General features: G+C 48.5%; 1 protein-coding gene across 27 annotated transcripts in view; it reads left to right on the forward strand.

Annotated features, from left to right (window-relative positions):
- TCF7L2 (transcription factor 7 like 2) overlaps positions 1 to 13011 on the forward strand; it is a 197811-nt gene that overhangs the window by 163533 nt on the left and 21267 nt on the right. For 22 of the 27 annotated variants that reach the window (XM_022568725.3, XM_022568733.3, XM_089898187.1 and 19 more), the window contains 2 exons: positions 8343 to 8475; positions 11000 to 11102. In XM_022568725.3, coding sequence (XP_022424433.1) covers positions 8343 to 8475; positions 11000 to 11102 — 236 coding nt within the window. The remainder of the gene's footprint in view (positions 1 to 8342; positions 8476 to 10999; positions 11103 to 13011) is intronic. The other 5 variants (XM_089898188.1, XM_089898189.1, XM_022568744.3 and 2 more) reach the window with 1 other exon arrangement.

The raw sequence follows: 13011 nt of genomic DNA on the forward strand, positions 1-13011 counted from the left end.
TAAATGAGAATGAGTGGAAATGAATTATATTTAATGAACTTAACTGGAAGTAATTGTTCAAGAGCCTGTGAAAGCACAGCTCTTCTGGGTTGGGCCTTGGCTGCGACGTTCACAAAGCCAGGCAGCTGGAGCACATCTTTATTTTCAAGGTTTCAATGTTCCCCTTCGTGTGTCCACTCCCCACACTAACACCTCCAGCCCCCCTCCCACCCTCCCCTCCTCCTTTTGGGGGATTGAGAAAAGGTCATTAAGAAATGCTGAATTTGGCCCCTTAGACCCTTAATGCTTGGCAATCTGTTTGGTGTGTTACCCGCCGGGTTGTTATATTATAGGAGGTGCAAAACAAACAGACAAAGAAAAAAAAAACCCCAAAACACCCCAAAAAAGGCCAAGAGCTTAGGATGGTTTGTGTTAGTTCTATGTATATGCATGTGTGTATGAGAATGTGGATGAAAATTGGCTGCACATTTATTCTCTCCCTGCCTGCCCTGTTCAATCATTTCCCTGCACGAGGAATTTTAATGCCTGTGTGAGTACAGGAGGAACTGTGAGTCGGCAGAATTTCATAGACAGCTGGGAGAATCTTCTCTCTCCCTCTTCTTGCTGTCTAAATGGATTTGATTCCAGAGAAAGAAGGGTTGCGGCGGGGAGGGAGAAGAAGTCAGCCATTGATAATTCACAAAACAAATAAGCAGCACCCTGAGTGTCAGGCTCTGGTGGTTGTAGAAGCTATAACTTTGCAGCCTTATGCGCACAGGATTCAGGCCAGGTGATGCAGGCTGGGTGATGCAGGGTGATACAGGCTATAGTTGCAGAATGGGTGTTTCTTTTTTGCATCTCATAGGTAGACCTCCTTTCTCTTAACCCCCTCATTTCTTTAAGCAAAACTTTCTCGGTGTTATTTATTATTTCCAACAGGCAGTGCTGTAGCCATCAGTAGAAGTCTTGCCCAGGGAAACAGTGCCCCCTTAGCTGGGGGCAAGGCCTTAGAGTGGAGCAGTGCCCAACCATGAACAGCGCCTGCACTAGGTGGGTCCTCGCTGGCTGGGCTTCGGACAGCTGTGTGAGGGGAGAGGGGCAGAGTAAAGGGTGGAAAGCAGCCCTTCAGGCCGTGGTGGATGTCCGCCCGCCACCCTTCCCCTCTGTGCATGCAGGAGGTTTACGGGATACAGTAGCGAGATGCTCAGCAGATAAGTGAGGCTGTGCGCACCGGCCTGGATACAGGCTCCTCCCTGACGTCATCATCCCAGTAACGGAAGTGGCTGCTCCTTTGTTGATGCAGTCAGTGGGTTGTTTAGGCAGGAAGGTTACCATCGCTGACCCTTCCACTCTGGTTCATAGCCCAAAAAAATAGGACTAGTTGAGTCAACAAGGGGTTGTTGATGAGGAAGAAACAGCCCCTCCTCATCCCAGCCCCCCCTTCTCATCTGCGCTCCACGACTCCAGTGACTAGCAGCGTCTATTAACGTTTCACTAGTAGCCATTGACCTTGGTGCAGCCATAGTAAGTGGCATCTGGAAAAAAGTGCATAGAGATGAGCCATAAACCCATTTTTCAGTGTAAACCTTGAGTGAACAGTGTCCCTTCCTGATGCTGATTTCAGACTCTGGGAGGGCCGGTCATCTGAGACTCTGGAGACCCTTCATATCCACCCTGGGGAGGGGAGAAGGCTGACAAATGCTCCTCTGTGCTGCTTTTGTTTTATTGTGCTGGCCCCGTAAAGGCGCTTTCTGGCCCCATTTTTCTTCTTCAGAAAGGGAGAGCCATAGGGGAGTATTGAAGAGGAGGGCCGGCCACCCGAGAGGCCAGGGCTAGCAATGGCTCTATTTGTTTTCAACGTCTGTTGATTAATAGGTTGCGGGGTGAATGGCGAGCTTTCATTCCCTTTGGGTTCCCCACAGTTAGAGAAGGTGGAGGGGTTGGGGTGAGAGGAGGGCCAGCAGGGGGATCTAGAAGGGCCTGAATCACTCTTTCACTTGCCAGGTTCCCGATCGAGAGCAACATTTGGTGGACGGGTGTGTGGGCGCTCGGCGATGAGGGTGGCACGTCCAGAATACCGGGCTTAAGGGTTCTCGAGGGGTCAAAGGTCAGCCACAGGGGGTGCCCCCTCCCCACTCCTCCCACTGCAGTAGGATGAATACTTTGGGTGGAAAGGCTTTGTGGGCTTTGAGGGCTGTTAAAGGACCTTTTCTTTCTAATTTCACTATTCAGTGCTCAAAACCCATAGGGCCTGATGAACAGAACCGGGGGAGAAATGAGTAACAGCCATTCCTCCAGGTAGAAAACATAAAGCCTCAATAATTTAAAGTCAGGTGAGGATTTTTGGTTCCTTTTAAATAGATGCTGTTTCCTTCATTTAATAAGTTCGGGTTTTTAGCTGACTTTTTCTTTCCTGCCAGAACTGACCACATCTATCACCAGAATCCTGCTGGGCCCTGATATCGCTTGTGTCTGTATTTGAGAAGCAGAAACATGCCACTAAATGTTTTACACCCCTCCCTCCCTAATCCGCCACATGGTGTAAAAATCCCTGCTAAAGATGCCTCGTGCTCCATAGCAAGGGTGTGCGTGGCTGAGGCGGGGAGCCCTGAGCTACTCCTAATTGGGGGATGGCGGGAGCATTGTGTGCTGAACTGGTCTAGGTTCCAGAGACTGGCAGGTGAGGAGTATGGGGGACAGATCCCCTTATGAGGCCTGAAGCATCTATGTCCAGCTGGGAAGGCTGGCCCAGGCTGGGCTTCCTGGGTGCCGCTCACTACCCCATCTGGCAGTGAACCCCGTCCCAGGGCTCGTCTCCACAGACACAGCAGCAGGAGGTAGAGTCGGACACGTGAGCTCGCAAAACCTGTGACCTGGGACAGGTTTCCTCACCTGCCTGGTGAGCTAATAACAAATGCAACTACTTCATAGGTTTCTTTGTGAGGACTGAATAAAGTCTGTCACACTCAACACAGGCTCCATTAGATTGGCAGCTGTGAGCTGCGCTGGTGTGAGCCAGAGAGGTCTCGGTCAGAGGACTGTCTAGGCAAGGGGTCCTGAGTGGCGCTCTGGGTGAGTTTCAGGCGCCGGTAGTGCTGGTGTGTATGGGCAACGATGGCCTAACTCCCTGACCTTGTGTGGAATATTTAAGGAATGTTTGCTGCTTTCTTGTGGCTCAGAGATTCCCAGTGCTCGTCGTATTCTTTCAGGCTTAACTGGCAGCAGCTTAAGCTCTCCATGCAGCCTCCCATGATAGCCACTCTCACAACCTTGAACTTTAGTTAGCTGTCCCTGGAGGTAATGATTTCGCACCCCTGGGTAGTTTTGAAGACATATTTAATATTTAGATAAAGCGCTTGCCTAAGAGGCACCTAGTTTTATGTTACAGTTATTTGCCTTGAACACTGGACTCCGTAGAAAGATAAAAGAGGGAGGAGGTACATATTTCAGCCTGTTTACCCCACCAACACTCCCAGCAGACATTGTAGCTTTAATTTAGATTCCTGGATGCATTTCTGGAAGGTTTTCCATGTCCCTCACAAAAGGTACTTTTCACATCTGAATTTTCTTAGGTTTGTACAGTTTTGAACACAATCCTTAAAGACCTCTTTAAAGAAGTGGGAGCTGTTCGTAGCGAAGGGGAAAGTCTAAGGGACATTTCCTATTTGGCTGGTGGTTCCGTGTTTCGTTTATATCAGCTCCCACTTCGAGGCCCTCCCCCTGATTCTGGAAGGACCTTGGTTGTCATCGGCTATTCTTGTTTAACCTTCAACTCTTCTGTGGCAGTGTTATTTATTAGCATAATAAAGTGATGGCTTTTCTCAAAAGACATAATAAAATACATTTATGGACCAAACATCGCATTTTTAAGCAGGGCGTGCACCTGAGGGAGGGTGGCTGCAGGACATCCGTGTACTCTTGCCCCGCCGTGCACATCTTTGCCTTTGCAGTAAGGAGTGCGGTCTGTGACTGCGTTGCCCCCTGTGACTTTAATGGCAAGAGACCGGAGGGGTAGCAGACGTCACCCTCACTGGTCCCTCGTTGTTAGTATTCATTGGACTGTAGTTTTCAAAGCTTCTTTGCACGGCGTGTGTGGACGTGCCAGGCACCGTGCTAATACGTACTTTACAGGCGTGATCTCCTTTAATTTTCACAACAACCCTGTTCGGTAGACACAGTTCTCATCCGGAGCTCACACAGAAACGAAGGCCCGTGAGAGGTTACACAGCTGGATTGAAGTAGGATTTAAACCCGAGTCTTCCTGGAATTCTCAGACTTCACTCTTGGTCACCGTGTGCAAGCCAGTGGGCTCTAAAACCATTTTTTAAAGACGCTGTGGTAATAAGGTATTGGACTGAACGGTTTCTGAAGTGCTCTCTACCTCCCCAGCTCTACTCTGTGATTCTGAGTAGATGCCATTTAAGAGCAGCGACATTTACTGAAATTAATCTGTGAGGCTGGCTCTGTCTGTCCTTCTCTTCTTCTGCTGCTTACTGTTGCAAGTTGGTGGTTCTTATGCAGTTTATGAGAGTGTGCTCCCCACTCCCACAGGCTGGGCATTACAGGGGACACAAAGGTCTGCAACACATCGTCTTTGTCCTTTAGGGACTTAGCTATGGTGGCACCAAGAAAGGTTATTGCGACCCCAGCAGTGGACATAGTATGGTGCAGACAGAAAGGACTGTGGGGATCTGAGGCTGGAGAGACATGGGCATTTTCTAGAAGGACGTCCTCCCATCATAAAAGCAGTCCAGGTACAGGCAGGTTCAGTGGGAGTGGCAATTAGACCCTGGTTTCTACACGTATGACTGCATCTCCCTGCACTTGTTTAGGAACCAGCCAGCCTGGAGAGCCGTGTGATTGTATTGTTTCTAGGGACTTGCCTGTCATGCAGTCACATCAGAAGAGTTCCATGTCCCAGTGGGACCTGCATCCCCCCATCCCAAAGCCAGGCAGCAGTTAAAACTTAAGATCCATTTATCCTCCTCTGACCACCCCTCCCCATGCTACAGAGTTTTGACTGAACAGGAAGAGACTAATTGACTAGTAGGCCGAGATGTGCAAAATAATATGAGAGTGATGGCGGTCAGAACAGGTGTCCAACTTTTGTTAGAACCCCCTTTATACATGTATCTAACAGGAAGAGGGAGCATTTTTCTCACATACGTGTGAACTTCACTGTTGCCCAAATGCTATCTTCGTCCTTCATTGGACAGGTAGAGAAAGAGGGTCTCCCCAGTGTTTCCTGCTTGGAGGACAGCCATGGAATATGCACTTCTGAACCGCAAACAGAACCGTGCCATCGGGCAGCTTCTCCCGAACAACAAAAATAACAATAATAATAAGCCACCATTCCTGTGCTTACCATGTGGCAGGTTTTGCACTAAGCCCTTTCCATGGATTCTGTCAGAACTAGGACACACTTCATGATTAGGACTCAAGTCTCTTAACGTTTGTGCTTGTCTGGGATCTCGTGGTTCTCTGGTCTAGGGGTCATGGCTAAACAGAAGAGACACCTGTGGTAACTCCATGGGCAGACCCAAGATGCCTGGGTCCTGAGCCCAGACCTACCGAATCAGGTCCCTCCTGAGAGATTTCTTAGTATCAGGGATCCAAGTTCGTGATAAGCATCCTGAGAGATGCTTGACTCGAGCAGAGCTGGGGAATGCAAGTCTCACTGCCCTTTTCCCATCACAGGTTTATACACTTGCTTTCTTCCACTGCTTGTGGTGGCCTCGTTCCCTGGAAGTCCTTCAGACTCCTGAGTGACGATCTTCCCTCCCTTGGGCTATCTGTGGTTCTTCCCACGGGTCCCACAGTTTCTCCACACTTATTTTAAACTGTCTGGGACTGGTCTGCTTTCTTTTCTTTTTTAAAAATAAATTTATTTATTTATTTATTTCTGGCTGCGTTGGGTCTTTGTTATTGCACACGGGCTTTCTCTAGTTGCGGCGAGTGGGGGCCACTCTTTGTTGCGGTTCATGGCTTCTCACTGCGGTGGCTTCTTGTTGCGGAGCACGGGCTCTAGGCGCGCGGGCTTCAGTAGTCGCAGCTCGCGGGCTCTAGAGCGCAGGCTCAGTAGTTGTGGCACACGGGTTTAGTTGCTCTGCGGCATGTGGGATCTTCCTGGACCAGGGCTCGAACCCATGTCCCCTGCATTGGCAGGTGGATTCTTTTTTTTTTTAACTTATTTATTTTATTTTTGGCTGCATTGGGTCTTCGTTACAGTGCACGGGCTTCTCACTGCGGTGGCTTCTCTTATTGCGGAGCACAGGCTCTAGGCTGGCGGGCTTCAGTAGTTGTGGCTCGCGGGCTCTAGAGTGCAGGCTCAGTAGTTGTGGTGCACGGGCTTAGTTGTTCCATGGCATGTGGGATCTTCCCAGACCAGGGCTCGAACCCGTGTCCCCTGCATTGGCAGGCAGATTCTTAACCACTGCACCATCAGGGAAGCCCTGGTCTGCTTTCTTTCATTTCAGCGGGTGTGTGTCTTTCCAACCAGATAGAAAACTTCTAGAAGGCAGCAACTGTCATTTTCCTTTCCTCCTAATGGTCTCCACTCCATCTGATAGGTTTTGTCTCTTGCTCTTTTCCCTCTCCACCCCAGCACACAGTGAGAGCTTATTTGTTGGTTATTTTTCAAGTTGTCCGAAACAGAAATGGTTCCTAAAAGACTCCTCAGTGCATGACCAGGAGATGCTGGCACTGGCCTTGGAGTGGCTGCCCTTCACTCAGCTGACTTGGGCCATGTGCAGACCTTCATAGCTGCTGACGAAGGAAGTGTTACTGGGTGCTTTTAATTTCAATGTTGTGATTGCAAAATGATAGCTCACGATACAAGTCTCCCATGAGCCACTAGCTACCATCTTTCTATGAAAGTGTCCAGTTGTTTATAGAAATCATTAAACCCCGGCTGTTGGGCGTGTTGGCTTCTTTTTCTGTGTTTTTTCCCAGGAGCATTTAGGAAAGCCATATTTTTCTTTCCAAACATACCCATGAAAAAGTTAGAAGAGCCTTTTAAAACGCCCTCCCCACAATTAACTGTGGTAAGAAATACTCTTACTATATCACACCCCTTCTTTCTTCACCCATTAAAAAAAAAAAGGACAAGGAGGAAAACAGAGAGAACTAACTGCTTGGTGGTCCCTGAACGTTAAGAGGCGCTAGTGGGCAGCACTTGAACCTTCCTTCTTTTCTTTTAATGCAATTCCTTTTCCTTGATGTTAATGCAAGCTGTGCCTTCCTAAAAGTAATAAAAGGAAATGAAGACACGTTCTAAAATGAAACTTGACTCTAATCCATTCATCATCTAATAGTAGCCTCTTTATCTTTGCTGGTACCTAATCTGGTTAAATGTCCCTGTTGTAGGATTTTAGTGAAAATCCTCTATGGGGAATAGGGTGTTTTGCAATTGGATTACTCTCGGTAAATGGCCCAGTAGTTCGCTTGTTTCAGCTTAAGTTTTTCTTTGTGATCTTGCTGGGCCGAGTTATAGCGTCTCATAGTGGGCCGGGGAGGGGGTGGTGGAGACTGGGGTTGGGGAAGGAGCAGAAGATAATTTGGGAAGGCCTGGTCATTGCAACTAGGAAAATCTTTAAAATGGTTTTCTTTTTATTTTTTTCTCCTTCTCTCCACCTAGCAACTCTTCCCAGACGTAAAAATGCCTTGTACTTGGTTTTCTAGAACTGCCCATTTCTAAAATGCGTACATACCTTTTATTAGCCCAATTCATCACCACCCAGTTAATCTGTTAGCGTTCCCCGCGACTTCCTAATGAGATTCCTCATGAACCTGGGCTGCTGTATGTGCATAAAATATGCAGGTGCTCGCCTGGCAGTGTAGAGCTTTCTGGTAAAGTTCACACTCCCAACCAGACCGTGAGTGAGGCTTTTCATCCTATCCTGGCTGTCTGTAAAGGACTGTAGTTTGCCCACTGGTTCTAAGGGGCCAGGAGGGGTTCAGAGCCTGGGGTGGTGGATAAGGAGGCTGGGTGGGTGGGATTAGGGCCCTGCCAGGTTTCTTGTAACCAAGGGTTTCCCTAGCCGGTCCCCTGTGAAGCCTGCCTGCCTCCTGAAGGTCTCTCCCCGTGGGCCCTGGGGTAGGAGATTCCCCGCCACCTGCAGGAACACAGTAGGAAGCCAGGCCCGGGGGGAGGTAAAGACTGAGGCGCACCTACCCAGAGAGCGGAATCACAGCTGTCTGGTATTTTAGTACATGGACCAGGGCGGTGGGCGGAGTTGACTGCATCTTACAAAGTCCAGGTTTGGGAGGGTGTGGGGAGTGGTCAGGGCATCCTGAGGGTCGGGAGTCCTGGGCTGTCGGAACTGGCGTGATGGTGTCCTTCTCTGTTCTTTCCCTCCCCACAGTCGAACAAAGTACCGGTTGTGCAGCACCCTCACCATGTCCACCCCCTCACGCCTCTTATCACGTACAGCAATGAACACTTCACGCCGGGAAACCCGCCTCCACACTTACCAGCTGACGTAGACCCCAAAACAGGTAGGCTGAGTGCTTGGGTGCAAAGAGAGTGTGCTGGTCTCAGGGCCACCAGAGGACCCGCTGGGGAGGGATGTTGACTTGGGGACTGGCTGCAGTGGTGATGGAGAGGCTCTCGTTCCTCTCCCGGATATTGACAAGGAAGCCCTTCAGGGAGGCCAGAGCCTGGTGAGGGAGTGGATCTCTCCTCCCCTTTGGAGGAGTCCATTTGCAGCGCTAAGGATCTCTTTAGAGCTCCGGGTACGCCTGCAGGGGCTGTGTTGGGGACCTGGCTGTGAGTCACTCGGTGATTCTTAGGAGTGGCTTATAACTCCAAGAGCCTCAAACAGACTCGGAGGCAGTAATAGTTTTGGAGGCATGTCATGGACTCCTCCTCAGCTCCTTGGGAGTGTAAGAGCCCCAACAGCGTGTTTCCCTGAAGCCCCAGTTCCTTGGTGGCTAAGGGACTATAGTCACTTGACGATGACTTGGTGCAGCCTCGAGGGACCACATCACTGGGTTCTGCATTCTGTTTGCTGATTTCTTTGAGTTCTTTCTCCCCTGAAATACCCTAGGTATTTATTATCAAGCCCATTTTGCAGATGGGAAGACCCAAGTCCAACATGGTTTCTTCATTGCATCACGGAACCACCAATAGGGTCTCAGGCAGAAGATGCCACATTACTCCAGCATTTATACTTGTCCCTCCTTTCCACCCCACGTGCTTTTTCCCTAAAGAGGAGAGAGGGAGAAGGCGAGGTTACTTATAGCTCCCCTGCAACAAGATATAAAACAAGGCGGGGTGGTCTTGGGAGAACAGCTAAGGCCAAGGGTGTATCTTTCTGGCTGGGCGATGCACTGGCTGGGGTTGGTTTCTCTTCCCAGCTAGTTAGTTAGAAGGATGGATTCAGAACGGCTATTCCCATGTCACTTTGTCGGAGGGAATTGTTTGGTGTTGAGCTGAGGTAGACTGCCTGTTCAGGCCACCTTGGCTGCCCCTGAATGAAGCCACACATGAGCTGGCTTTCACCAGCTTCTGAGCCCCCTTTGTGCTCGTGGGGGACCGAGCCTGGTGCTTGGCCCGCTGGAGGAGGCTGCCAGCCGGCCCCAGGCTCCGCGAGTGAATGGCAGCTTCAACGTCTCATTTAAATAGTGGTGGCACAGGGAACAGCTTTTAAATGCTTATCCTAAAGTGTATGATTAAGGTCTGCGGACTGTTTACTTCTCCTCTGCGAACGTTCTTTCAAGTGTGCGAATGGCCTGGTGTAGGGTCCAAGCCCAGCTAATCTGTTTGGTTTTTGTAATAGAGAGAAAGCAATGTCTGCATGAAAATGTCACCCAGGGAGGCTTAATTTACAGATTAAAAGCTTCCTGAAAGAATTTTTTAAAAAAAATGAAATAGTTTTCATCCGCGAACACGCAGCTCATGCCCTTCAATACTGTTTTAATTCTGAGGAATTGTTCATTTTGCTTCCCACTTGAGCTGCGTGGATCTGCTCCTCTGGGTCCAAATCGCTCCCAGCCCTCTTGATTTCTAGGGATTGATTGCAGGATGTGTTCCTGTGGAATTAATAAGTGTGCGGTGGCACAGGCCTTCAGAACTCACTCCTCAGCCCCCATGGTCCAGCAGTACCCAGTCAGCGGGTGGGTTAACTCACGCAGGCAACTTGGTCCTCTAGAAAACCAGGCTCTAGAACTGAGTGGACCAGGCCTCCAACATCTCCTGGTCTGTTCAGTTCAGATTCTGCCTTGGATAAGATGCCAAGGCATTGTGTGAGTGTCTCCTACAGCTCATCTTCAAAGTGGAGTTGGACACATTTATTCAGAATTAACTTTTTTGAAAGAAGGCACGGGTAACCTTTCAAAAGCCATAACTCAAAAAGTATATTAGAAACCAGAGGAGTAACTCATGTAGGTAAGTCATGAGAATTAAAAGGAAGAAGGGGAGGGACAAGTTGTGAGGACAAAGGGATTTAATATTACTTGATCCCCTACTATTAGGGGATCACTACCCTTTTAGATTTTTTTCTTTTTTTTTTTGCGGTACGCGGGCCCCTCACTGTCGTGGCCTCTCGCGTTGCGGAGCACAGGCTCCGGACGCGCAGGCTCAGCAGCCATGGCTCACGGGCCCAGCCGCTCCGCGGCATGTGGGATCTTCCCGGACCGGGGCACGAACCCGTGTCCCCTGCATCGGCAGGCGGACTCTCAACCACTGCGCCACCAGGCAAGCCCTCTTGTTTTTTTTTTTCAATTCAAATAATCATACCAATCACATAAGGCAGAAATACCCAAGCTGGCATTTTCTGAGTTTGTCTGCATTTAGCCAGTGTATGATCCGTCTAGAGTGAGAGAAACTTTTCAAGCTGGGGCAGAGGGATAATGAGATGAAACTTACTGACAAGTTCTTAGGATCAGAATTGTGAAAAGAACCTCATGCTAGGATTACAGAGGCAATGTCTCCCTTTATCCTTTACCTGTTCCCATCACCTGACAGTTTCTCTTTCCTTCTCTCCCTCTCTTGTACCTAAAATTCTGCTTCTTCTCTCAGGAATCCCACGGCCTCCGCACCCTCCAGATATATCTCCATATTACCCGCTATCGCCCGGCGCTGTAGGACAAATCCCCCATCCGCTAGGATGGTTAGTACCACAGTAAGGAGTTCCATTTTTTAATTTCCTTTTTTGCTTCTCACATGGGCACATGCTTATTATTTATTCTGTGCATGTATGTTTGTGTTCGCAGAAGACAGAGTTGGGGAGGGAGGGCAGTGGGTGGGAGGTCATGGGGAAGTTGCTTGCTGAAGTGCCATGTGGAAAAGCAGGCAAGTCAGTAGCCATTCAGGTGGATGATGTAAGAAAAAGGCCGTTGATACTTGGCGCTCTGAACCCATGGTCCCCAAAGGCCCTAGGTTCTTCTCTGTGAACAAAGGTACCCATAAGGTACTTTGGGAATTGCAGAAGACTCCGAGGGCTTCTCCCCTGTGAAGCTGATCATGGCTCTTCTGCTGGTGGCAGCCCAAACTGGAGTCCTGTCATTGGACTGAGGCAGCAGGGGAGTGGGTACAGGCACAGCCTAGTTTTGAAATCTGGGGGTGGGAGTGGGGGGTTATAACTCCACCCCCCATCCCAACCATCACTCCCAAGATTGACAACCACAGTGGAAATTTGTGTCTATTGAGAAGCTCCATGTTACTCAACCAGCATCTCTCTGAGAGTCTTTGCATGTGGAGTGCTTCATCTAATTTTGAGGGGAGCGGGCGGGGCAGCTGGAATCCTCACTCCGGCATGTGGGGCCTTCCTGTCAACCCTAGGTCCTGGCAGCGCCCAGATCATCAAACCGCCTTTTACAATTTGTCTTCCTGTCGCCCGGGCTTGCTTTTATAGCACCACCCGTTAACCTTGCTTAGTTAACTTTAAAAAATGCGTGTGTTTTAAAAATCACAGTAGAAAGGCCTTTAATGTCGTAAGAATTCTGTGTGTGTGTGTTTGTGTGCATGTGTGTAATATGTGTTTTATGGTGGTGCGCTTTTGTATATATATTTCTCCACGTTTCTCGGTGATCTCTACTCTTTAAAAAACACAGGACCATTTGTTGAATCTTAACAGGAATAATTCCTGGTAAAACTCTCAAGTGTGGGTCTTGGGGAAGACATACTTTTATAGCCTTAAAGAAGATACAGTTTTGGAGGGGTTCACCTCCTCTCCCCCAGTTCTACCCTGATTTCTCTAGCTGAGCATATTCTACACTTTAAAAACAAACAAACAACAAAAACCCATCTTGTGTTATGCAGTAGCTGCACTAAATACGAGCCCTGGGCCGAGCTTCTGTTTATTTTTTGCTCCTTAGTCTTGTCAGGGAGGGTGGACGCGGACGGGAATGTGTGTCCTATTTCTTCTTCAGTGGGTGGGACCATGCCTCCCATAGTCCTCAGTCATCACTTGCCCCGTTCAGCTGATGGAGAGAGATTTGAAGGATAGATAAAAAGGAATAGCCAACTCAGACAACCCTCTGTCAGAAAAAGTTGTGTGTCTTTCATGAGGATGGTACTTTGCATGTTGCTGTATTTTTTAATTATTGTAATGAGGTGTGATTGTCTATTGGTTACCCACAATTCTTCTTGGGGACTCTCCCCCCGGTAACTCTTGTCAACACTTGTTAATTTGACAAAAGGCTACAAATTAAGCTCTGTTAATTTAATGTTTTCTCACCGAGATCTAAATACTGAAAGAGGCCCAAAGCGCAACTGAAGTCCTTTGATTCACTGTACTTTATTTTGGTATAAATTTACATTCATTATTGTTTTCCTTTGGATGTGTAGCCCTCAATTAGTGTGATGGCTCCATTAAAGCAAGCAAGACTTCGCCTTTAATTATTACAACAAAACACCTAGTTTCAGCTTGGGGAGAGGGTCTCTATTGACATAAGCAAAGGTTATAAAATTTAATTAGCCATTCCTATCAGATTTATGGTATTCAAATTGTTCTGTGTTTCTTCCCTTTGATCCTTCCTGTACAATCCCCAAGATTTTTGTTCTGAGAAAATGAGAATAAAGCTTACTGT

Source organism: Delphinapterus leucas, chromosome 16, assembly GCF_059928025.1.
Source record: "Delphinapterus leucas isolate spDelLeu-1000000601 "Yukka" chromosome 16, BTC_Dleu_Yukka2, whole genome shotgun sequence".
Classification (NCBI taxonomy): domain Eukaryota; kingdom Metazoa; phylum Chordata; class Mammalia; order Artiodactyla; family Monodontidae; genus Delphinapterus; species Delphinapterus leucas.